This window comes from Oncorhynchus masou, chromosome 12, assembly GCF_036934945.1.
Source record: "Oncorhynchus masou masou isolate Uvic2021 chromosome 12, UVic_Omas_1.1, whole genome shotgun sequence".
Classification (NCBI taxonomy): Eukaryota; Metazoa; Chordata; class Actinopteri; order Salmoniformes; family Salmonidae; genus Oncorhynchus; species Oncorhynchus masou.
In genome coordinates, this window is record NC_088223.1 from 51,574,886 (window position 1) to 51,602,398 (window position 27,513).

The 27,513-nt window shown below is 42.8% G+C and overlaps 2 protein-coding genes across 4 annotated transcripts in view; one reads left to right on the forward strand and one right to left on the reverse strand.

Moving 5' to 3' along the window:
* The window catches only part of LOC135550349 (palmitoyltransferase ZDHHC20-B-like), a 319,193-nt gene that overhangs the window by 103,550 nt on the left and 188,130 nt on the right, over window positions 1-27,513 (reverse strand). The window lies entirely within an intron of this gene.
* LOC135550340 (MAP7 domain-containing protein 2-like) lies at window positions 572-27,467 on the forward strand. Of its 3 annotated transcripts, none has more exons than XM_064981030.1 (18): window positions 572-1,064; window positions 5,036-5,137; window positions 5,788-5,898; window positions 6,355-6,432; window positions 6,665-6,828; window positions 8,639-8,738; window positions 9,604-9,684; window positions 19,538-19,659; window positions 19,769-19,884; window positions 19,969-20,405; window positions 20,521-20,671; window positions 20,799-20,958; window positions 21,109-21,213; window positions 21,322-21,381; window positions 21,721-21,763; window positions 22,471-23,020; window positions 24,177-24,429; window positions 26,047-27,467. In XM_064981030.1, exons 1-18 carry the CDS (start codon window positions 1,019-1,021, stop codon window positions 26,089-26,091), a joined length of 2,724 nt encoding a protein of 907 aa, XP_064837102.1. In that variant the 5' UTR covers window positions 572-1,018; the 3' UTR covers window positions 26,092-27,467. The 3 variants fall into 3 exon arrangements, with proteins under 3 accessions (XP_064837102.1, XP_064837103.1, XP_064837105.1); XM_064981031.1 differs by having other exon boundaries at window positions 5,788-5,889; XM_064981033.1 differs by lacking the exon at window positions 9,604-9,684.

Consider the following 27,513-nt stretch of genomic DNA (forward strand, 5'->3'; position numbering starts at 1 on the left):
ATTTTATTTCAGCTCATGAAACATGGGACCAACACTTGACATGTTTATTTTTGTTCAGTATAGTTATTTAATGGCAACGTTTAAAGCTATTGAACGCAATTCAATACTTAGTTTTGACTTCATGAATTGAATTAGGCTACAGTTGGTTCTTCCATCAATGATGCAGTTTTCGGTTTGGCTATTTGTCTCAAGTGGATGTGGCAGTTGTAGCTTGTATGGCGCCCTGGGCGACTCCCCCCTCCCCCAGCGCCCGCAAGATGCTAAATCCGCTACTGATTTGTATTAGTCTATAAATAAATATCTTTGCCAAAATTCGTCATCTCTCCCATGTCTTATTCGACTAGTATTTTTGAAAGTGTAAGGATAATAATTCAGCCATAGTTGTTCTGACATGTTTATTGCTTGACAACATTTTATTCCCTCTGTTTAATATAACACACATACATTCTTTATTAATTTCGGTTGCCGATCCTGACGAAGTTTGTTCTATAGAAAGTACTTGAATCTGATGTTTGCTACAAAATTAAGGAAACTAGAAAGGGGGGGGGGGATTCTGGCAGGGAAGAGATTTTCGGCACACCGGCGGGCGAAGCGCTGCTGCGCTGTCGAATATTCATCATTTCCATCCAGTACGCCCTGAACTGGAGCGCATCATTTTCTCTCCGTCTGCCAACAGTTAACCGAGGATATCAGCTACGATCACACGTTACCTTCAAAATAGCAAACTTAATAGTAGCCTATGGTCTCATTCAGTAACCGCATTCATCCGAATACCCTCCTGCTCTCCTGACCGCCTGTGCACCGTTAGCATTCCGGGCGAGCATACATATTGATTGCTGAGGCAGTGGAAAACGGATAGGCCTTACATCCCCTGATATAGTAGCCTATGTTCTCCTCCTGCGCCTGAATGTAGAAGCTGGCGATGCTGTTTCCCTAGACTTGATTTGGAGCCTTTCGCTGCGGGGTTTTTACGACATTTCATACATACGTTTGGTGGCATCCGCCGGTGACTACGAAGATGGCGGAGACGGCAGTCAATGCAGCATCCAGTGGTGCCTTGACAGGTAAACTGGGTAAAAGACGAACGGTCTATTGTTAACAATATCCAATGTTCCTCTTCATATTTTTTTTTTTGCTATGACATTTCTGTTACCTCAAATTGTGCATTTCACTTCATCCTCTAGCATAGGCTTTAATCAAGCCGAGCCGAGGCCATTTGTATTGTTTGCTTTTATGGCCAGCTGTCTAAATAAAAGCTGAATAGCCTAGTTGTTAAATCATCAAGATGCAGAACGACAACACGCACCTTTTTAATTGCCAAATTGATTGGCTCTGTCAAAGGCTACATTTCGCGTATTTATATGTTTTGTTCTATTTTTAACCCGCATAACCTAGATGTCGGTGTCCAAGGATGTTTTTCTGTCGCTGGTACCAAAGTTATTATAGTAAACTAAAATGGAAACGAAAACCAATCATGAAAAAACGATTTAGTAAACTGAAATAAAATAATTAATAAACCCGTTTGAAAAATCTTTAACTCCAAAACTAACTAAAATAAAAACCATAATGAAAATGTTTTATTTTGGGGGATGGGGGGGTTCAAGCTACTGAATCTGGTGGGTAAATGCGGCCAGGAGATGGCGATGTTTCAAACAGATCTGACTTGTGCGTCACTATCACTACACTGTAACAACTGTAATTCATATTGTAATTTGGAGTATTATCAACAGGAAAATACGGTGAAAAGTTTTATCGCAGCATACTGTAAATGATGGTACATTTTGGGAAGTAATGGTGAACGGGGAAGTAATTGCTGTATTTTGAATGGTACTGTTATTCTATCACACAGAATACAGTAGAATACCTGATTCTTGAAGTGCCGAAAACCTTAAACTTTTTAAACCATACCAATTTAACTGGTATGTGGTAGGGCGGGCGCACAATTGGCCCAGCATCATTGAGGTTTGGCCGGAGTAGGCCGTTATTGTAAATAAGAATTTGTTCTTACCTGACTTGCCTAGTTAAATGAAGATAAAATAAAGTGGTGCCCCATTATTTTGCCCTTCCGGTGCTGCCAGTTTGGAAGCCTTTGTTAATACCTCTGGAAGTGTACGTGATATAAAACACAATATTCATTGATATTCTGTAACATGTAAACACATTACCTATAGTAGCCAACCTGCTTGCACCAATCCCATGTCATTGCAGTAATATACTGTGGAATACAAATCCCATCTCCCCTCAATTAATTTTATTGATCCATTCATTTATGCATTCATTACGATTACAGTAAAAACATTTTTTTTTTACAGTAAATCGTCTAGGTAAACTGTTTAGTAGTACATGAAAGTAGAACCTTATTTGATTTGATTCTTCTTACATGTACTATTAAAGTTAAAAAAGCAGTAGATCGATGTTAACATGGGTGAGAGAGTTTCCACCCTATTTTTTGGGGTACCAGTCTCGACGCTATTCCCTTTAAATCCAAGTCACATTGAGATTTACTTTATCATTTAAACCTGACCTATGACCTGACCCATCACCTTATTAATTGCTTAACTATTACTGCTCCACAGTTGCAAGAAGTGACAACTATATTTTAATAGAAATAAGAACACAACTGTAATAAACTTGGTTGGTACCAATGTGAGCAAAAAAGTGTGATTTGTACTCAAAAAGTCCAGAATGTAGCCTTGAATTTAGGGATGATCAAAAGCATATAGCTGCATCTGGGTTTTGAGGCCTTATTGTTATGGAGTGGAAACATATTTAAAGAGGGGCATTAAACATGGATTCTCACCAGCACACAACGTCACAGGCCTTTCATCAATGGTTAAAGACATGTGACAGGTGTTAGTAGCCTACCTGTACGGCCGGTCCTGGCCATATAAGTCTATAGCCTACTCTAAAAACAGGATATGGAGAGTCCCAATCAAAAGTGCTTTCTAATTAATAGGCTTACTCTGGGTCTGGAAAAGGACCCCTCACTTCCTAGGTTAGTTCCTAGTTTCCTAGTACAACCCAATGTTGTGATTTGATGGGTCGCTCCTTGACTGGGAGCTGTTTTAGATTTTGGTGAGTGATGCAGAAGTAACAGGGCCAGATTATGGCTGCTGTGTTTAATCTAGTCCAGAATAAATCAATGGCCTGGCTGCCATCTATCCTAGATTTACAGTGGGGCAAAAAAGTATTTAGTCAGCCACCAATTCTGCAAGTTCTCCCACTTAAAAAGATGAGATATACCTGTAATTGTCATCATAGGTACACTTCAACGATGACAGACAAAATGAGAGAAAAAAATTCCAGAAAATCACATTGTAGGATTTTTAATGAATTTATTTGCATATTATGGTGGAAAATAAGTATTTGGTCACCTACAAACAAGCAAGATTTCTGGCTCTCACAGACCTGTAACTTCTTCTTTAAGAGGCTCCTCTGTCCTCCACTCGTTACCTGTATTAATGGCACCTGTTTGAACTTGTTATCAGTATAAAAGACACCTGTCCACAACCTCAAACATTCACACTCCAAACTCCACTATGGCCAAGACCAAAGAGCTGTCAAAGGACACCAGAAACAAAATTGTAGACCTGCAGCAGTCTGGGAAGACTGAATCTGCAATAGGTAAGCAGCTTGGTTTGAAGAAATCAACTGTGGGAGCAATTATTAGGAAATGGAAGACATACAAGACCACTGATAATCTCCCTCCAATCTGGGGCTCCCACGCAAGATCTCACCCCGTGGGGTCAAAAGGATCACAAGAACGGTGAGCAAAAATCCCAGAAACACACGGGGGGACCTAGTGAATGACCTGCAGAGAGCTGGGACCAAAGTAACAAAGCCTACCATCAGTAACACACTACGCCGCCAGGGACTCAAATCCTGCAGTGCCAGATGTGTCCCCCTGCTTAAGCCAGTACATGTCCAGGCCCGTCTGAAGTTTGCTAGAGAGCATTCGGATGATCCAGAAGAAGATTGGGAGAATGTCATATGGTCAGATGAAACCAAAATATAACTTTTTGGTAAAAACTCAACTCGTTGTGTTTGGAGGATAAAGAATGCTGAGTTGCATCCAAAGAACACCATACCTACTGTGAAACATGGGGGTGGAAACATCACGCGGCACGGTAGCCTAGTGGTTAGAGCGTTGGACTAGTAAACGAAAGGTTGCAAAATCAAATCCCCGAGCTGACAAGGTACAAATCTGTCGTTCTGCCCCTGAACAGACAGTTAACCCAGTGTTCCTAGGCCGTCATTGAAAATAAGAATTTGTTCTTAACTGACTTGCCTAGTAAAATAAAGGTTAAAAAAAAAATGCTTTGGGGCTGTTGTTCTGCAAAGGGACCAGGACGACTGATCCGTGTAAAGGAAAGAATGAATGGGGCCATGTATCGTGAGATTTTGAGTGAAAACCTCCTTCCATCAGCAAGGGCATTGAAGATGAAACATGGCTGGGTCTTTCAGCATGACAATGATCCCAAACACACCGCCCGGGCAACAAAAGGAGTGGCTTCGTAAGAAGCATTTCAAAGTCCTGGAGTGGCCTAGCCAGTCTCCAGATCTCAACCCCATAGAAAATCTTTGGAGCGAGTTGAAAGTCCGTGTTGCCCAGCAACATCCCCAAAACATCACTGCTCTAGAGGTGATCTGCATGGAGGAATGGACCAAAATACCAGAAACAGTGTGTGAAAACCTTATGAAGACTTACAGAAACGTTTGACCTCTGTCATTGCCAACAAAGGGTATATAACAAAGTATTGAGAAACTTTTGTTATTGACCAAATACTTATTTTCCACCATAATTTGCAAATAAATTCATTAAAAATCCTACAATGTGATTTTCTGGATTTTTATTTTCTAATTTTGTCTGTCATTGTTGAAGTGTACCTATGATGAAAATTACAGGCCTATCTCATCTTTTTAAGTGGGAGAACTTGCACAATTGGTGGCTGACTAAATACTTTTTTGCCCCACTGTATTTACCTGTCTTCAAATTTTTTCTTCTTCATGTGTTTGCCTCTTTCTCCCGCCAAAGGATTGACTCAACCATCAGTTGCAGAGAAGAGATCCCAAAGCAACGGCCATGGCTCCCCAGCCCGTGTGGCACTCTATCCAGGGAGCCTAGCTGCGAAACACAGTAAGATGCCGATGGCTCACCCACACTCTTAACATTTTAAAAGGATTGACTTTGGCGCTTATCTGAATTGGAAAGATACTTCAGAGAATTACTTCCATAATTACAACAATCACAATTTACCATGGCAGAATTGGGTAGATTTGAATTCTTTGGTACTTGCGTGTCAAGGGGAGTCATTTTATTGAGTCATTTTATAATTTTAAGGATTACTTTTTTTTTAAGGACACTTTTTTTTTCCAAGAAGATGTTTTTCAAGATTCCTACAGTGACCACAATAAAAGCACAATTAAATGTTTATAATGTGAACTGGCCTAAAATCATATTTTAGAGTGCAATTTCTGGCAAAGGCAAGATCCTTTTGCTTTAGTAATTATCATACAACTGATCACATTTAAATAGATTTTTTGCTGGGACACCTTAAAACATAGCACATACACAGTCCATCCTTGGATTGCTTGGCAATCCAACCTTTTACGTTATCTACTGCCCTGGCTGGGATCGTTTTACCCTCAGAACTTTACGCTCACTGAACAAAGAGCATGGCACTGTCTCCCTCTGCAGTCTCAAAGTAGTACTGCAGTTCAGTGCTATGTACAGCACTGCCTTCCTCTGCTGATAAAATGTGGGGACTGTTGTCTCTCCTATGTCAGATGAGGTGCTGAGCCCACCCTCGGTCACAGAGAAGAGGCCCCAGCTCAATGGGCTCCCCTCCACTTTACTTCTGCCAGGCAACAACACTAACAATCATGCAGGTAAACAGTGTAAGTCCCACCCCCACTGTGGTTGTTCGCTCCCCTGCACATCTCTCCCTCACTTGGTCCTCTCTATAAACATATCTCCCCTTCTCTGGGTCCTGGGCTCACTGGGTCCTGGGCTCTCTATAAACACATCTCTCCCTCACTGGGTCCTCTCTATAAACACATCTCTCCCTCACTGGGTCATCTCTATACACACATCTCTCCCTCACTGGGTCCTCTCTATACACACATCTCTCCCTCACTGCGTCCTCTCTATAAAGACATCTCTCCCTCACTGGGTTCTCTCTATAAACACACCTCTCCCTCACTGGGTCCTCTCTATAAACACATCTCTCCCTTACTGGGTCCTCTCTATAAACACATCTCTCCCTCACTATCTCTTTGGAATGTCTCTCCTTGCTCTGTTTCTGTCTAGCTTGTCTATTTCTCTGTGTTGATCTTTATATCCCAAAATCTCAGACGTGGAAGGGTATCTGAGGACAGATGACCGGATGCGTTTAGCCAAAGAGAGACGTGAGGAGAGAGATAAAGGTCTAGGTAAGTGATGTTCCTGACATTTTCTTTCAAGTATTGAGACTGATGGAAATCACTTCTTATTGAAACCAGTATTTGTATTGTAGCAGGTTAGCAAAAATGCTCTAATTTTGCCCTATAGAACCGGCAGCCAGTAAATGTGCAGTTTAAGGAAGCAAAGCTCTGGAATTGTTGTGGGTTGTTATAATGGTGTTTTAGAGGGTCGTGATCTGAATGTGTTGGTTGGTGTTTCCAGCTGTGCGAGAGCAGGCAATCAGGGAGAAAGAGCGGCGGGCTCAGCTGCAGTATGAGCGTACGGTGGAGGAACGCTGGAGGAAGCTGGAGGAGCAGAGACAGAGAGAGGAGGTCCGCAGAGCTGCTGTGGAGGAAAAGAGGAGGCAGAGGCTGGAGGAGGAGAAGGTCAGACTCATCACTTAGCCACTACATTAGGGATCATCAACTAGAGTCAGACGCGGAACAATTTTTTTCATATATATATATATATATATATTATTATTATTAGATATTTTTTCCCTCTATTTACATTTACATTTAAGTCATTTAGCAGACGCTCTTATCCAAAATTGGGTTGCCAAATAAGATCACCCGTGGGCCATATTCGGCTCGCGGGCCGCCAGTTGGGGAACCCTGCACTACATCTATATTCAGATTCCTTCGTCTCCAGTGCATGATGTAGTCACCCTCTGTCCTCACACTCAGACAGCTTTTTCACCTCCAGTTCAGTTTCAGTAAAAAGTTTGTATGTTTATTGTACCGTTTGGATGTACTGTTTTTGATTGTATGTGTGGGCAAGTACAGCAACAGCCTATTCTAAAAGATAAGCAGGGACATATGCTCTTTAATTTACTAAAATCCTGTGGTTCATTAATTACACTATGCTCTGTACTTAACGTTGCCTTCCAATCAGATATTAGATTTGCAACCCCACCCTCCCCTTCTAGATTAGTCCTTCCCACCCTGCACACCAGTCAACACTGGCTTCTGGGAATGCTGGTGTTGGTCTATATGTAAATCTTAGGAACCTCATCAGACTCTTTAATGAATATCTATGTCATTCCATTTTCTTAATCGGATCCTAATCCTGTTTTGTCATTGCCCTCAATTCCTCGATGGGTCCCAAGCTATCTGCTGAGCACAAAGTTATCCACAGATATGTCTTTTTAAACCATGTCACACACTGCCACTTTCTAAGGCCATTTATTGTTAGGATTTGTAGCCTACATTGATTTCACCGTTTAACCTTTCAAGAAAGACTTAATTTGGTCTAATAAGGTTACGTGAAATAACTTGATTTATCATTTTTGTCTGCTCTCGTAAGTGTATGCACAATGAGGATTTTTGTGACATGTTTTGGATGACACAGCATTTCCCTTGGCCATCCATCTCACACAGATTGATTATCTATGCATGTGTGTGTTCCCATTAAATGGATTATATCCTCTGGGTGATGTCATTTTAGACCAATAGGAATTCTGGAGGAGCCTATGGGGTGTGGCTAATGTCATATTTTCTTTTCTGTGGTACTCATTTAAGATGTATTTTTAAAAACTTTGGAAGTTTGGTCACCCGTGCTTGGTCATTCTGTATAATAATAATATTATAATAATAATAATTTTGTTATTGTGCTGGCTCCATCTGTGTGTAGTTCCATTTGCCGATACATGTCCACATCTTTTATGTGTTTCGATAGGAAGAAATAAAAAGGAAGAGCAGGGATGTAGATAGGAGGAAAAGATGGAGCACATTTAAATGGAGAGATGTTGGCAATGGTTGATCACCCACCAGATGGCTTTGTCTCCTGCTCTGTTGGGCTGTGTTCAATGGCAAAACTGTGGGTGGGGAAGGGTTAACTAGCTTGGAAGGAAGATATTTTACTCTGGGAAGTCTGAGTAGAACAGGCATCCAGAAAAATAAAGGGGGGGGGGTATCAGATAAAGGAAAGGGGAGCTATTCTCCAACCTGTCAATACTGTTGCTGCTGCGAAACTGAATGTGTCAGAGTGTCTCTTTGTGTCTGCTTGGGTGTATGATCGGAGGGGTGGAGTCCCAAGCAGCTGTGGTCTGTATCTGCCTGCTCTGTTAAGACTGTACCGTGCTGTGTCAGAGGAGAGGTTGTGGTCATGGAGCAACTAGCCTGGTCCTTGTGTGGCCAGGGGAGCAGCTCAGTGACAGAGTCCCTTGTCTTCCCGGTCCTGGAACGGCACAACCAGGAGCGGCTGGAGGCTCTGATGAAACGCTCCCTGGAACGCAGCCTGCAGCTGGAGCAGAGGCCCAAACGCTGGACATGGGGCGGACCTGGAGGAGCACAGGGTGAGCCCACAACGGGGAGCTGGAGATGAGGGTGCAATGAGATGTGAATGATGAAGCTGTGACTGGAAGGAGGAATGGTGCGAGGAATGGAGGGAGGGAGGGACTTTTGGAAGGGACAGCAATGCATGTTCGAGGATAATTCAATTTGGCATGTCCCTTCTGGCTTCTAAAGTGATAGGATACACATTTGGTGTTGCTCTCTGTCAGATACAAATCACACAAGTAGTCCATCAGATATACTAACACATGATAGGTATTTTGGGGGGAAGCTGCTGCTAGCTGATGGCTCCTCTGCCCTTCGAATCGAAACTCAAGGTCAGACAGGGATGTCTCTGTGTCAGCCTGTCCCAGACCTGTCGTAAACCATGGAAATAGTCATCAGTCCAGTCAACCCCGAGGGGAGCAAACCAGACAGTTTTAAAATTGACAACATACTGGTTACTGCTTCAGGGCATTATTGATGGCTTCTATCCTGGGGCACTCCCCAGGGTTGTTGCAGTTTCAGGATTATGATGGAGGTGGGGGGATGGAGGACTGAGATACAAAAACGTGTTCAAAACCTAGAACGCTGATTTTCATGCAGTTTTCTGAATATGTTTATGACTTATGTACTGTATGTGTGATTTGGATTGGGTCATAGAGGGATATATGGAGGACAAAGGTGTGTATGTGAGAGAGAGAGAGCCTTTCTCCCTGGCCTGCTCATTGCCTCCAGCCTTGCTGCATGGGTTTACCTCCCCAGTTGTCTACAGGAGCGCCCTGCTGGGTGCAGAGGTGTATCAGGGGGTCATCAGGTAAAGACACAAGTAGCTGCACTGATCATAACGCTATGCTCTCTCTGCTCTGCTCCGCCTGCTGCCTATAGGAGACTGTGAGAATGCCCCTCTCCTTGCCTCCACCTTTCCCCATGAACTCGCCGCCCCCCTTCCTGCTGCCAGCGAATCCGGTAATGTTATGAACCCCTCCCATTCGGTCCACCAATCCCCTGCCCCCTCCTTCTCTCCACCCCACAATGACCACTGCTCTCATGGCAGTTTGGCTTGAGAGGAAATGTCATGCCAACTCAAATATTTTATGTATATTTCCCAGAATGCATGTGCAACAACTGAATCAGAAAGCATGATGATATGTGTGAAAAGTCAATGTGTACCTTGTACAAGTACTATTGTACGAAGTGCACATTGACCTTGTGTAATTGCTGCTTTTTATACATTTTTGACGTGTGTGCTCAGCTTGGGTATCTTGATGTCTTAGTTGTATTTTGGTACTTCCAAGTCGATCCCGGGTCGAAAAAGAGAAAGCATTTGGATGAAAATAGAGGTGTAGGGTTTTGGGATTCAGATCGAAGAAGATATCCATTAGGAAATGACAGGCACTAGGGAATTTACAGTACACAAAGAGCCAAGGAACAGGGGACATGTACACCACTTCACTTCCTCCTTTTCATTGTTTGAAACCTCCTCTCCCTCCTTGAAGGCATATGTCACTCAGTCAAAACACTCTGGTTGAGGTTGGACATTCTCAGTGCTTTTATGCATCTTACCAATCTCTATCTCACCCATACAAATACTTAGTGTTATTTTTTTTTGTTTCAGAGAGCCCATCCCATCCCCATGAGTGAAAACAACCAAATAATAATGAAGTGATGAGCAGTATTTGCATTCAACATGCACAGGAACAGGTAGCCCTCCAATTTGATAAAGTACTACTACTTCTTCTATTAGTATCACCACTAGTACTACTACTACTACTCCTCCTCCTCGTTAGTATCACCACTAGTACTACTCCTCCTCCTCCTCGTTAATATCACCACTAGTACTACTACTACTTCTTCTATTAGTATCACCACTAGTACTACTACTACTACTCCTCCTCCTCGTTAGTATCACCACTAGTACTACTACTACTCCTCGTAGTATCACCACCACTAGTACTACTCCTCCTCCTCGTATTATCACCACTAGTACTACTACTACTCCTCGTAGTATCACCACTAGTACTACTACTACTACTACTACTATCTGTAGTATCACCACTAATACTACTACTCCTCTGTAGTATCACCACTAGTACTACTACTACTACTACTACTCCGCTGTAGTATCACCACTAGTACTACTAGTACTCCCCGTTAGCATCACCACTAGTACTACTACTCCTCTGTAGTATCACCACTAGGTACTACTACAACTACTCCTCGTTAGTATCACCACTAGTACTACTACTACTTCTCCCCGTTAGTATCACCACTAGTACTACTCCTCCTCCTCGTTAGTATCACCACTAGTACTACTACTACTCCTTGTAGTATCACCACTAGTACTACTACTCCTCCTCCTCGTTAGTATCACCACTAGTACTACTACTACTCCTCGTAGTATCACCACTAGTACTACTACTCCTCCTCGTTAGTTTCACCCCTAGTACTACTACTACTCGTTAGTATCACCACTAGTACTACTACTACTCCTCGTAGTATCACCACTAGTACTACTACTACTACTCCTCGTTAGTGTCACCACTAGTACTACTACTCCTCTGTAGTATCACCACTAGTAGTACTACTACTACTACTACTACTACTACTACTACTACTACTACTCCGCTGTAGTATCACCACTAGTACTACTACTACTCCGCTGTAGTATCACCACTAGTACTACTACTACTCCCCGTTAGTATCACCACTAGTACTACTACTCCTCTGTAGTATCACCACTAGTACTACTACAACTACTCCTCGTTAGTATCACCACTAGTACTACTCCTCCTCCTCGTATTATCACCACTACTACTACTACTACTACTACTACTACTACTACTACTACTACTACTACTACTCCGCTGTAGTATCACCACTAGTACTACTACTACTCCGCTGTAGTATCACCACTAGTACTACTACTACTCCCCGTTAGTATCACCACTAGTACTACTACTCCTCTGTAGTATCACCACTAGTACTACTACAACTACTCCTCGTTAGTATCACCACTAGTACTACTCCTCCTCCTCGTATTATGACCACTAGTACTACTACTACTCCTTGTAGTATCACCACTAGTACTACTACTACTCCACGTAGTATCACAACTAGTACTACTACTCCTCCTCGTTAGTATCACCCCTAGTACTACTACTACTCCTCGTAGTATCACCACTAGTACTACTACTACTCCTCTGTAGTATCACCACTAGTACTACTACTACTACTACTCGTTAGTATCACCACTAGTACTACTACTACTACTCCTCGTTAGTGTCACCACTAGTACTACTACTCCTCGTTAGTATCACCACTAGTACTACTACTACTCCTCTGTAGTATCACCTCTAGTACTACCACTACTCCTCGTTAGTATCACCACTAGTACTACTACTACTACTCCCCGTTAGTATCACCACTAGTACTACTCCTCCTCCTCGTTAGTATCACCACTAGTACTACTACTACTACTCCTCACTAGTAACACCACTAGTACTACTACTCCTCCTCGTTAGTATCACCACTAGTACTACTACTACTCCACGTAGTATCACAACTAGTACTACTACTCCTCCTCGTTAGTATCACCCCTAGTACTACTACTACTCCTCGTAGTATCACCACTAGGTACTACTACTACTACTCCTCGTTAGTGTCACCACTAGTACTACTACTCCTCTGTAGTATCACCACTAGTAGTACTACTACTACTACTACTACTACTACTACTACTACTCCGCTGTACTATCACCACTAGTACTACTACTACTCCCCGTTAGTATCACCACTAGTACTACTACTACTACTACTACTACTACTATCCGCTGTAGTATCACCACTAGTACTACTACTCCTCTGTAGTATCACCACTAGTACTACTCCTCCTCCTCGTATTATGACCACTAGTACTACTACTACTCCTTGTAGTATCACCACTAGTACTACTACTACTCCACGTAGTATCACAACTAGTACTACTACTCCTCCTCGTTAGTATCACCCCTAGTACTACTACTACTCGTTAGTATCACCACTAGTACTACTACTACTCCTCGTAGTATCACCACTAGGTACTACTACTACTACTCCTCGTTAGTGTCACCACTAGTACTACTACTCCTCTGTAGTATCACCACTAGTACTACTACTACTACTACTACTACTACTACTACTACTACTCGTTAGTATCACCACTAGTACTACTACTACTCCTCGCTGGTATCACCACTAGTACTACTACTACTCCTCCCCGTTAGTATCACCACTAGTACTACTCCTCCTCCTCGTATTATCACCACTACTACTACTACTACTCCTTGTAGTATCACCACTAGTACTACTACTCCTCCTCCTCGTTAGTATCACCACTAGTACTACTACTACTCCTCGTTAGTATCACCACTAGGACTACTACTCCTCCTTGTTAGTATCACCCCTAGTGTTAGTATCACCACTAGTACTACTACTACTCCTCGTTAGTATCACCACTAGTACTACTACTACTACTCCTCGTTAGTGTCACCACTAGTACTACTACTCCTCTGTAGTATCACCACTAGTACTACTACTACTACTACTACTCTGTAGTATCACCACCTATACTACTACTCCTCTGTAGTATCACCACTAGGTACTACTACTACTACTACTACAACTACTACTACTCCGCTGTAGTATCACCACTAGTACTACTACTACTCCCCGTTAGTATCACCACTAGTACTACTACTCCTCTGTAGTATCACCACTAGTACTACTACAACTACTCCTCGTTAGTATCACCACTAGTACTACTCCTCCTCCTTGTTAGTATCACCACTAGTACTACTACTACTACTACTACTACTACTACTACTACTACTACTACTACTACTACTACTACTACTCCGCTAGTATCACCACTAGTACTACTACTACTACTACTACTCCGCTGTAGTATCACCACTAGTACTACTACTACTCCCCGTTAGTATCACCACTAGTACTACTACTCCTCTGTAGTATCACCACTAGGTACTACTACAACTACTCCTCGTTAGTATCACCACTAGTACTACTCCTCCTCCTCGTATTATCACCACTAGTACTACTACTACTCCTCTGTAGTATCACCACTAGTACTACTACTACTCCTCGGTTGTATCACCACTAGTACTACTACTCCTCCTCGTTAGTATCACCACTAGTACTACTACTACTCCTCGGTTGTATCACCACTAGTACTACTACTACTCCTCGGTTGTATCACCACTAGTACTACTACTACTACTCCTCGTTGTATCACCACTACTACTACTACTACTACTCCTATGTAGTATCACCACTAGCACTACTACTACTCCTCATAGTATCACCACTAGTACTACTACTACTACTACTACTCCTCTGTAGTATCACTCCTAGTACACCACTAGTACTACTACTCCTCCCCGTTAGTATCACCACTAGTACTACTACTGCTACTACTTGTTAGTATCACCACTATCACCACTACTACTCCTTGTTAGTATCACTAGTATTACTACTCCTCCCCGTTAGTATCACCACTAGTACTACTACTACTACTCCTCGTTAGTATCACCACTAGTACTACTACTACTCCTCCTCGTTAGTATCACTACTAGTACTACTACTACTACTCCTTCTTGTTAGTATCACCACTAGTACTACTACTCGTTAGTATCACCACTAGTACTACTACTCATTAGTATCACCACTAGTACTACTGCTAGTATCACCACTAGTACTACTACTGTTAGTATCACCACTAGTACTACTACGAGGTTAGTATCACCACTAGTACTACTACTCGTTAGTATCACCACTAGTACTACTACTCGTTAGTATCACCACTAGTACTACTACTCGTTAGTATCACCACTAGTACTACTACTCGTTAGTATCACCACTAGTACTACTACTCGTTAGTATCACCACTAAGTACTACTACTACTACTCCTCGTTAGTATCACCACTAGTACTACTACTCCTTGTTAGTATCACCACAAATACTACTACTACTCCTCTGTAGTATCACTCCTAGTACACCACTAGTACTACTACTACTACTACTCCCTGTTAGTATCACCACTAGTACTACTACTACTACTACCCGTTAGTATCACCACTAGTACTACGACTACTACTCTTCCCCGTTAGTATCACCACTAGTACTACTACTCCTTGTTAGTATCACCACAAGTACTACTACTACTACTACTACTCTGTAGTATCACTCCTAGTACACCACTAGTACTACTACTCCTCCCCGTTAGTATCACCACTAGTACTACTACTGCTACTACTTGTAGTATCACCACTAGTACTACTACTACTCTGTAGTATCACCACTAGGTGCTACTACATGTATCCACTGTAGTATCACCACTAGTACTACTACTACTACTCCCGTTAGTATCACCACTAGTACTACTACTACTACTCCTTGTTAGTATCACCACTAGTACTACTACTCCTCCCCGTTAGTATCACCACTAGTACTACTACTACTACTACTCCTTGTTAGTATCACCACTAGTACTACTACTCCTCCCCGTTAGTATCACCACTAGTACTACTACTACTACTACTCCTCGTTAGTATCACCTCTAGTACTACTACTACTACTACTCCTTGTTAGTATCACCACTAGTACTACTCCTACTCCATGTAGTATCACCACTAGTACTACTACTCCTCGGTAGTATCACCACTAGTACTACACCTACTCCATGTAGTATCACCACTAGTACTACTACTACTCCTCGTTATTATCACTACTTCTACTACTCTGTAGTATCACCACTAGTACTACTACTACTACTCCCCGTTAGTATCACTACTACTACTCCTCGGTTGTATCACCACTAGTACTACTACTACTCCTCGGTTGTATCACCACTAGTACTACTACTACTCCTCGTTAGTATCACCACTAGTACTACTACTACTCCTCTGTAGTATCACCACTAGTACTACTACTACTCCTCTTAGTATCACCACTAGTACTACTACTACTCCCCGTTAGTATCACCACTAGTACTACTACTGCTACTACTTGTTAGTATCACCACTAGCACTACTACTCCTCATTTGTAACACCACTAGTACTACTACTACTCCTCATTAGTATCACCACTACTACTACTACTCCCCTTTAGTATCACCACTAGTACAACTACTACTCCTCGTTGTATCACTACTACTACTACTACTATGTAGTATCACCACTAGCACTACTACTACTCCTCATAGTATCACCACTAGTACTACTACTACTCCTTCCCGTTGTATCACCACTAGTACTACTACTACTCCTTGTTGTATCACCACTAGTACTACTACTACTCCTCGTTGTAGTATCACCACTACTACTACTACTACTCCTATGTAGTATCACCACTAGCACTCTACTCCTCATAGTATCACCACTAGTACTACTACTACTCCTCGTTGTATCACCACTAGTACTACTACTACTCCTCCCCGGTTAGTATCACCACTAGTACTACTACTACTACTACCCATTAGTATCACCACTAGTACTACTACCACGTTAGTATCACCACTAGTACTACTACTCCTCGTTAGTATCACCACTAGTACTACTACTACTCCTCCTCGTTAGTATCACTACTAGTACTACTACTACTACTCCTTCTTGTTAGTATCACCACTAGTACTACTACTCGTTAGTATCACCACTAGTACTACTACTCGTTAGTATCACCACTAGTACTACTACTCGTTAGTATCACCACTAGTTACTACTACCACTACTCCTCGTTAGTATCACCACTAGTACTACTTCCTCGTTAGTATCACCACTAGTAGACTACTACTACTACTACTCCTCGTTAGTATCACCACAAGTACTACTACTCCTTGTTAGTATCACCACAAATACTACTACTACTCCTCTGTAGTATCACTCCTAGTACACCACTAGTACTACTACTACTCCTCCCCGTTAGTATCACCACTAGTACTACTACTTCTACTCCCCATTAGTATCACCACTAGTACTACTACTCGTTAGTATCACCACTAGTACTACTACTCCTTGTTAGTATCACCACTAGTACTACTACTACTACTCCTCTGTAGTAACACCACTAGTACTACTACTCCTCCCCGTTAGTATCACCACTAGTACTACTACTACTACTACTACTGTAGTATCACCACTAGTACTACTACTACTCTGTAGTATCACCACTAGGTGCTACTACAACTACTCATTGTAGTATCACTACTAGTACTACTACTACTACTCCCCGTTAGTATCACCACTAGTACTACTCCTACTCCTTCCCATTAGTATCACCACTAGTACTACTACTCGTTAGTATCGCCACTACTACTACTACTACTACTACTCCTCCTTGTTAGTATCACCACTACTACTACTACTCCTTCCCATTAGTATCACCACTAGTACTACTACTACTACTCCTTGTTAGTATCACCACTAGTACTACTACTACTCCTCCTCGTTAGTATCACCACTAGTACTACTCCTACTCCATGTAGTATCACCACTAGTACTACTACTCGGTAGTATCACCACTAGTACTACACCTACTCCATGTAGTATCACCACTAGTACTACTACTACTCCTCGTTAGTATCACTACTACTACTAGTACTACTACTACTACCCCTACTACTACTCCTCGGTTGTATCACCACTAGTACTACTACTACTCCTCGGTTGTATCACCACTAGTACTACTACTACTCCTCGTTGTATCACCACTACTACTACTACTACTACTCCTATGTAGTATCACCACTAGCACTACTACTACTCCTCATAGTATCACCACTAGTACTACTACTCCTCCTCGTTAGTATCACCACTAGTACTACTACTACTACTCCTCGTTGTATCACCACTACTACTACTACTACTACTCCTATGTAGTATCACCACTAGCACTACTACTACTCCTCATAGTATCACCACTAGTACTACTACTACTCCTCGGTTGTATCACCACTAGTACTACTACTACTCCTCGTTGTATCACTACTACTACTACTACTCCTATGTAGTATCACCACTAGCACTACTACTACTCCTCATAGTATCACCACTAGTACTACTACTACTCCTCGTTGTATCACCACTAGTACTACTACTACTCCTCGGTTGTATCACCACTAGTACTACTACTACTACTCCTCGTTGTATCACCACTACTACTACTACTACTACTCCTATGTAGTATCACCACTAGCACTACTACTACTCCTCATAGTATCACCACTAGTACTACTACTACTCCTCGTTGTATCACCACTAGTACTACTACTACTACCCTGTACACTACGACTGCTGCATCTGCTACTCACCACCACCACTGCTAATAGCTATCATTGTCAGTGTCAAAATATTTTTTGAGGCAAACCCACCCTACATCCTTTCCATTCTCCGGTTGTACTCACTAGACTTGAACTAGTATTCTTATCCCGCTCCTCCTCCCCGTGTGATTCTTGCACCTTCATTTATCTGTCTCACGTCCCTCATGGTCATACGTTGTTTTGTTTGTCATCCTCATCTCCGTCCCCTCTTCCCAACACCTCCATTGACCCCTGACCCCTCCATCAGCCCAGCGTTGTCACCTGAACTCTGTGGAGAACCTGATGGTCCACCGCCTCTTTACCCACACTCACTCCTCTATGGCCAGGTGCCACAGTGCAGCAGACCTCCATCTGCCCTGCCACCGATGCACAGGTAACACCTAGAGAATACATCTGGACTGACAATTGTTTTGCACATTGGCAGTAAATATTTCCAGACAGGTAATAGCCCCTAGAAACTTTTATCATTGGTGATGCAGAGACTAGGGAATGCATGACAGCGTTTGTAGTTCTGCAGATAGACACTTGTCTATCCACTTTATGTCAAGGTCTGGCTTTTGTGAACGTGTGTCTGAGGGTGTAGATATGCGTGTTTCCTGGCGGGACTGCTGTCTATAATGTTTTGGCGTGCCAAGGAGAAGAAATGCCTACATGCTAAGATACTTGCAAAAGTGTTGCTTAGTTGGGCATGTCTTATATGTAGTGGTAAAACAAAAATAGGTGGATAAACACAGATTGCCGTCCGCAAGAAGTAAAGTAACGCTCCCTATACTTTCAATCCCTTTTTCCGGTGGGTAAATGCCTGAGTAAAATAAAAAAGGTAAAGCAACAAGGTTTACGTGCGAGTTCCCGCTGCTCCACCTCTGATAATATGGCAGAGGAAATGTTGCGTCAGCATAAACGTTTTGGGCATCAACAGCGTGTCTGGATGTTTTTGGTTTTTTTTCTACATGCAATTTTATTTACTATTTGTGATTTTATTGTAGGCTCCCGGGTGGCGCAGCGGTCTAAGGCACTGCGTCTTGGTGCTAGAGGCATCACTACAGACCCTGGTTTGATCCCGGGCTGTATCACAACCGGTTGTGATCGGGAGTCCCATAGGGCGGCGCACAATGCCCAGCATGGTCCGGGTTAGGGGAGGGTTTGGCCGGGGTAGGCCGTCATTGTAAAATAAGAATTTGTTCTTCACTGACTTGCCTAGTTAATTAAAATGTGTGCTCATGCCGCACATCACTCCAACTTGCCACGAATAAACATGTGAAAGACAAAATAGTTTGTATGATTTGATTTAAACAATTGATAGTATTGTTAATGTCCTCCATACCTATACTGTGGGTATTGATCTAAAAACATAGAATTACTACTTTGTATCTCCTTTGACTACAATACTACTTCACTTGATTATTATTATTTTGACCTCTGACCTCTGATGCCTGTCGTTGTGCAGCTCCCTGCAGTCCCCACAGGTCACCCTATCGGGGCTCGCCAAGCCGGGTTGATCGACGGAGGCTCCAGGGCTCTCCAGAGGAGTCACCAGCAGGATCTCGCTCAACCCCTCAAACCCCTAAGGTCAGACTTGTCTTACGTACACCAGTGCAGAACCCTGCTAGCAGTTGGTAGGGCCATGTTGGCATGATTACATCCGGAAACAAACACATTATCTTGTGTGTGCTTTCAGAAAGAGAGGTTACGCAGAGAGAGAAGGACTGGCTCCCCAGCGACAGGCTCCTCCGTGAGAAGAGCAGAATCCCCAGCCATGTACACCAGACGCTCAGCCTCCCCCGCCACCCCCAAGTAAGACTCGCTGTCCTGCTGCTGTATCCATGTGGTATGTCCTAGTTACTATGACAGAGGATAATAATGTCCTTCTGGTTGTAGGTTGCTGCCTAAGAGCCGTACTCAGTCTCCCTGCACTGTGCGCCAGTACCACCCCTCTTCCATCAGGCACAGACCCACCACCCCGGTTCCCGATGGCAACAAGGAGGATGGACATGTTGAAGAAGCCAAAAGTCACAACAACATCAATGACAGAAATGTCTCCAAGCCAGAAACCCCTGTGAAAAGTATGTCTGATATCCAGAGTCCTGAGAAGTCTCCCCAAGCAGACAACCCTGAAAAAAAACTGGCCAAAACTGAGACCCCAGAAAAGAGATTCCCCAAAACTGAGACCCCCGGTATTAACTTAAAAGGTGAGATTTCTGAAAGAAAGGACTCTATGACTGACACATCTGATAAGAAAGCCTCCAAAATAGACACCCCAGATAAGAAGATGCCAAAGTCCACCAGCAGTGAACTGAATGCAGATAAGAGCACAGGTGAAACTCTACTGTTTACCAATCGTTTTGTGTATGTCAATCATTAAGTATACCTATCAGTGCATTGGGCACCTGTTTCAATGCACACTGATGTCTGCCGTTGTCCTTGTGACAGAGCCATCGCCAGTGACAACAACAGGGAAAGGAGTTGCCGGGACGACAAACGCAGAGGAAGCATCCAGACTGCTAGCGGAGCGTAGGCGTTTGGCCAGGGTGCAGAAGGAGTTGGAGGAGAAACAACATTGTGAGCGGGAGGAGAAGGAACGGTAAGGAAACTGTGTGTCACCGTGTCTCTCTGTGTGCCTGTACATGATGCATCGATGGTGTCTGCTTGTCCGTGTCTGTGACTGAGAGGGTATACTGTAAGTCATCATGTCTGTCTGTGTCACTCAGTCTGAAGGCGGAGCAGCTGAGGAGGAGAAAGGCAGAGGAGCGGGCACGACAGGAGGAGGAGAAGAGCAGACAGGAGGACCTCCGCAGGAAGAGAGTGGAAGAGGAGAAGCGGCAAAGGGAGGTCCGGGAGAAGGAGCTACAGGTCCAGATGGACAGAGAGGTCAGGGGTCACAGTGGGGGGGGGCGGTCACTGTATGTATGGTGATATGTTTCTCTGGTGCATGTGCATGTTTGTGTGTAACGTTGTGTATATGCACAGTACATGTCTTACATTATTCCAAGCATAAATCCTGCGTCTTTATCAATACAGAAGGAAGAGGGCGAGTTTCAGGCTCAGAAGGATGCAGAGAGTCAGCGTCAGGAGAGAGAGATGCTGAAGCTGCAAGAGGAGGAGGAGAGACAGCTGAGGAAGAAGGTTTTTATGACTCCAAATTCAATTATTATTGAATTAATCAGTATATCTGATACCCAGCCTATAGCTCTCAGTATATATCAAAGTCTGTATGTTGCTACGTCTCCACAGAGAATTGAGGAGATAATGAAGAGAACCAGGAAGAGCGATGAGAACCAGGAAGAGATGAAGGTACTGTAGAGATGCCTGCCGTTCTCATAGCTCTGCACGCCTCAAGCAAAGAGACCTGCTGACTCCTATATTACCCACGTGATGTTGTGTGATCTTGTCAGGTATTGCATACCAATACAGGATACACTTTGCGGCTTGTACCCCCCCCCCCCTCCCCCAAGAGCTTTTGTTTTCATATCTATGTTGTGATCATTATCATGATTAAATTGTATCATTGTTGATACACTGGTTTATGCGTCCTGATTACCGCAGGTCTTAATCGCACAATACTATACATAATTGTCCTCTTATTTGCTGTGGAATAATAGATGTTGCCTCCATCTGTGTTCCATATTGAAGCAGGAGGAGGGGCAGGTGGAGACTCAACCGGTCTCACCACCAGGTAGGTGACCCATTCACCCACTGATACTCTGCCTGCCTGCTCACCCCAGCAGGAAAGACACTATGAATGTATAAATGTACGAGTCCCACCCAGTGGCAGCAGTGGGTAGTCTGGTGGGTGAGCGATCCCAGTACTTTTCCACCAATATAGGGGACTCCTGCATGGCTGTGATGTAGCAGTGGTTTTCCAATACCTGTCCTCAGGAGAGGATCAGATTCACTCGGCATCCTAGATTGTATTCAAGGCCATCCATTCAAGGTCTTTGGCTATTTTATAACTCCTCTGTCCCTGCCACAATGCAGCCCTCAGCATGTAACTTTATATATTTAGAAAATGTATTGCAATTAAAGAGAAGGACCCATATGTATTTCTTTATTTTGTTTGCTCATGTAGAACAGAGGACATTAGCAAATATGCCTGTCTACTTGAAATTGGAAGCCACTCTGGCTCGCAAAGGTAGCTCATGAAATGTTTCCCAAAGTGGTGCATATAGGTTAGGGTTAGGGCCATGGACTTAACTAATGTGACAATGCTTTTGTCGCAGTGAGATACAGTAGGTCGCTTAAATAGCCTGACATGATTTTAGAGGAGGCATGGGATTTGTGTGTAATTAGCATCTCTTTAATTTCAGCCATCCTTGGCCAGGTCATGTGGTGCTCTTTCTCGGGGAATAGTCCTGTGCAATGTGATATTTCTGTTCTCTACAGGGGATATGCAGATTAACTCAAAGATGAACGTTGAAACGAATGCTCAGGTGAATGTTCATGAAAACCCAAAAGCTGAGTCTCAGGTTAATGGGCAGGCCGCTGCCTGCGTCAACAAGCAGGACAGTGCCCTGGTGAAGGGGCAAGCCACTGATCAGGTGACCCCACTGAAGAATATTCTGGAAAAGGGACAGAACGCTCAACAAGTAAATGGACAGGGTTCAGCCCAGGCTCTCAAGCAAGAGAGTGTCTTAGTGAAGGGAAAGGTCCCTTCCCACGTGATCAAGCAGGAGAATGCACAAGCGAATGTACTGGTGAAGAAACAGGAGGGTACCAAGGTGAGCAGCCAAGCCACTGCTCAGCACAAAACCGAGGAGAGTACTCAAGTAAACGTGACGTTGACCACACAGACTATCGGACAAGGGGTGCAGACCAACAAACTGTCCTTGGCACTCCTACCAGTGGGCCTACCCCCACCTCCACTCATCAACCTGGAGCTTCTGGATGTGAAGAGCCGTGGGGCGTATGATGAGGTGCAGTCCATGGAGGTCAGGTAAGCCATCAGAGCAAGGCCATTTCTATCTACAGGAATGCATGATGTGCAACCAATACATTCTAGGGGTACTGGTTAGTATGAACAGTTACAAACACATTGCCCACCATGCCAGGAACCTAGCTATAAATGCGAGAAAGAGGTATATGGAAAGCATACCGTGGGTGAGAGAAGGATGCCGGATTGGCACACAGTCAACAAAACTGATCTAGCAAAGTGGATATTTGTACAAATCCGTCATGATTGATGTATTGTAACAGGCCCACGATGGGGTTACTAAAGTCAGATTTGGATACTTGTTTGTTTTTTCTGCATAACATTTGTAAGTTGTCCCTTTTCAGGTTTAGAAGAAGTGATTGATAAATGCAAACACCTGTTCGTACCAGCTGCTAGGAGTGCTAGTGTAACAGATGTGAAATGGCTAGCTAGTTAGCGGTGGTGCGCGCTAATAGCATTTCAATCGGTGACGTCACTTGCTCTGAGACCTTGCAGTAGTGGTTCCCCTTGCTCTGCAAGGGCCGCGGCTTTTGTGGAGCGATGGGTAATGATGCTTCGTGGGTGACTGTTGTCTGTGTGCAGAGGGTCCCTGGTTTGAGCCCGGGTATGGGCGAGGGAACAGACGTAAAGTTATACTGTTGCATTGATGCTGTTGACCCAGATCACTGTTTTTTTTAATGCGTAATGGTGATGGTGACATGAACATGTATTGGGGTTGACATCCATACAATAATTATACTCATATTTTTACCTCAACTTAGTGTGAAATACACATAAACAATAGCTGGGGGGCGATGAGGACGTTTGGGATCTTTCCCCCATGTGTTTCCATGGCATTTCCATTGCTTTTGTCGAGTTCCAATGACCTCTTTACCACATCTATGTTTGTTATTCTTAGAGTATTAGTGATATTGTCTCATCAGAGTCCTATTTGGACCCTTAGCTTTACCACAGCCTTTTCTCATACCCTGAGGAATATTGATAGTAAAAAATGGCTTCGCATTTAACAATTTGCATAATAAATTACTCCCCTCATATCCGCCCTTGATTACCCAAGGACCGCATGCCCCATAGATGTACAGATATGGTCAAGGTAGTATTCGTTCGGTGGAATAACCATTATGATATTCACAAATGTTGCTCCCTCTTCCCCTCTCAGCCCAGTTTCCAAGGAGGAACTTATCTCCATCCCAGAGTTCTCCCCAGTCAATGAGGTCCAGGAAAACGCCATGAGTAATACCCGAGCCCTGGAAGATTTGCTGGACCTGACGGGTCATGTGGCCTACCCCAAACTCTCCCACGTGGACAGCCTAGGAGACTGCAACAAGAACCTGATCGACGGGCTCTGCAGTCCCGGCGCCGATTCCAAGCTCATCCTCCATCCTCATACAAGCACAACATCCAGTTGCCAGGTACATAAAAATGCATGTGAGAATGAGAATAATATCTTACGCTCACATGTTAAAATACACACCGCTCAGGTTGCCACAATACCTCTCTCACGCTGGCATCTCAAGTGCTTGCACTGCACGCTGGGCACATCACGTCATTTCAAGGTGGAAAATTGGGTAATATTTGGTTGAGACGTTGCTTAATGAGATTACAACCTATTTTCACCCGCTCAAAAAGACTGCCAAAAGTTAGTGGAATTTCCAATGTGTCACCACTAAGCTTTCAACCATCTAAAAGCACAGCAAAGTTCTACTGGGAATAAAATGTCAGATATTTTGTTTATTTATGCAACAGATTGTGTTATCACTGTGCTTCATCTAATAGCAGAACCAAATTACCTGGATTGCAGTTGAGAATACATTAGAAGTACATCGTGCAAGTGATCAATGGCGTTTGAGACTCTGCGCAGATTGTTACAGCAATTGTGAACATATCCACAGACCTGCTATGACCTATACTTGCTATATTGAACTAGCACACTTATGATTACATACGAAGACATCTATAGTTACAGTAAACTCCATGTGGCCATGGATCTGTTACTTGTTTAATGGTTGAATTTTACATTAGTTTGTAAAAGAGCATTTACTCTAGACTACTTACTGTATTATAAAAGTAATAGTGAATTGTGTTTGCTTGACAATGCAACCAAATATAAACATTTTAAAGGAGATAGGACTAGCCATAGGTACATCTGAGCTGCTGGCTTAATCCCATTCTCTAACTTTAGAGGTGTGAATCCAACATATCATTTGCTAACTTGTAGACAAGCTAATAGGCTATTTATTGTATTTCAAAAGTTATATTGTGTTTGGTTGTCAATGCAACCAAAATCTCCTTCAAATGTCGATATTTTCTTCTGCTTGGATACTTCCATCTGCCACTCACTTAGTCTTGCTTTAATTCCAATTTGTCTACAAATTGTAGAAAAAAATATATTCTTTAACTTTTATTTTTGGTTGTATAATGGAGACAAAATTGAACTGAAGCCAGACTAAGTCAGTGGCAGATGGAACTATTCAAGCAGAATATACTGTAACTCCTTGAAAGTTGATATTTGGTTGTGTTGTCAACCAATCATGACATTTGAAATCAACCAGAGCTTGAAATCCTGGGCCTATTATATTGTTGATTTTTTTTGTTGAATTCTGGGTTGAATTGAGACCATAACTTTTGATGACTTTGCAAATGCTATATAGGCCCTGGGTGGCTAGACTAAAGGTTAGCTGTAGGTAGATCAATTCTCCAGTAGGAGGTGCTGCCCAGCCTATAGTTTATATTCTGATAGTGGATATAACGTTGGAGATCTGATATTGTTTTAATGGTACAAATCCATCATATTTTATACATGGTTTGTCTACATTGAAATTTGGTTACCATGATGATATCCTGTGGTTGAAATTTCACCCTCAAAACAACAGTTGAGGACTTTTTTCCAATCCAATGTATTTTCCATGTGGAGTCCGAGTCACAATACATTGACAAATTTGGTTCAAACAACGTTTATTCAACCAGTTTGTGCCCAGTGGGTAGCTTCTCTCAAACACACAATCTTATGATGACTTTTTAAATTTCAGAACCCTGGACTGGCAAGCCATGATGGAAGGAGCAGAGGGAAATGATCTGCGTTATCTGATGTTATTGAGGATGGAAGTCTCTGCACCTCTTGAGATGAGAGAGAGAAGGCACTCTGAATGTAGTTTTGACCCTCCCTTTGTTGGTCTCCAACCTTGAATGTCCATTAACCTTCAACCTTCTCCTATAATACATTATATCCTCATAGCCTTGGACAATGGAACTTAAGTGACAGTAATATTAATAGATTTACTATACTTGTCAAATAATATCGTAATGATAGTCATAGATATCTGTGTCATGCCATGTATCGCTTAGAGCAGTTGTTTGTGTGGTTACTGAAAAGTGGGTGTGTGTGTGTGTCTCAATGAAAGGAAGTGCCCATGAAGTAATTGACTCTTGACTGCCTGTTATGATCTGAAGTAGTTAGCTAGGCTCGTTAAATCTCATTTGAAAACAAAAGCTTTTATTCTGTAGTTGGATAGAAGCACAGACTGGTGATGTCCTCTCCTTAAACATTTGTTTTATAGTGAAAGACCCCACATATACAGATGTAGAATATCATATCAGTAAGTTGCCTTTGCTATTGCAGTATTGTTCCTCTTAGGATTGAAAGTTTCATATTGCTCTGAATCCACCTAATGTAGTTTAGTATGCACTGATCATTCAATTAGAGTGTTCCACTGAAAAGTCTACAGTTTTCAATTCTGGCTGTGGATGCCTCAGGCTAGCTCGTATCTCCCTGGACATGATTAACTCCCAAGAGTCTCGAGCTTGTTGTCATAGTGTATGTTTCCAACATGCTGTGTGATTGGCTTTGTGGCATGTGTGCCATAATACTTGAACCCAGGTCAAATAGTACTGCAACTCAAAAGTCAACAAAGAATCTGTACAATAACGTTCCTCATTATAATCCAGATTGCCATGAACCCATGCATTGCAAGTTTTGTGGTATCTTTTCTTCCTTGATCTACAAAGTAATGAGCTATGCATGATCCCTCAACCTCTGAGCTGGTATCATTTGTGTCTTAGATTGGTATCATTTGTGTCTTAGATTGGTGACTTTGATTGCTACAAGTCAAGGACAAAACCTTTCGTGACTTGCAGGATGCTGTGTTGTCCAAATTAAGTTTATTTCGGTGTGTATATGCACAGATGTGAGTGGTCAGTCATTGGTTCCACTTGGACTGTATTGTGTTTTGATAAATAATGCACCAAAAGAAGGCAAGATTTTTACTTAGACTAAGCAACCAGGGATTTAGGAAATCAGGTTAAAAGAGAACACATTTGAACAGTTCAAACCTACTGTAGTGTGTCTTATTTCTAACTAAAGCAGCATAGCAGTTAATTTAAAAAATTGAACTATTGTAAACATTGTGCATGGGTCATTAGCATAAGATGTACCATTTAATAAACCTTCAAACAATAATGTATGGTGTGATGTGTATGTTGTTGCATCTTAAAGCCAC

Bases quoted from the DNA above. Each gene is read 5' to 3' on its own strand.
- LOC135550340 (XM_064981030.1), top strand. From the start codon at position 1,019: ATGGCGGAGACGGCAGTCAATGCAGCATCCAGTGGTGCCTTGACAG. The intron at 1,065-5,035 runs GTAAACTGGGTA...CTCCCGCCAAAG, and splicing joins ATCCAGTGGTGCCTTGACAG to GATTGACTCAACCATCAGTT. The intron at 20,406-20,520 runs GTGAAACTCTAC...TCCTTGTGACAG, and splicing joins GAATGCAGATAAGAGCACAG to AGCCATCGCCAGTGACAACA.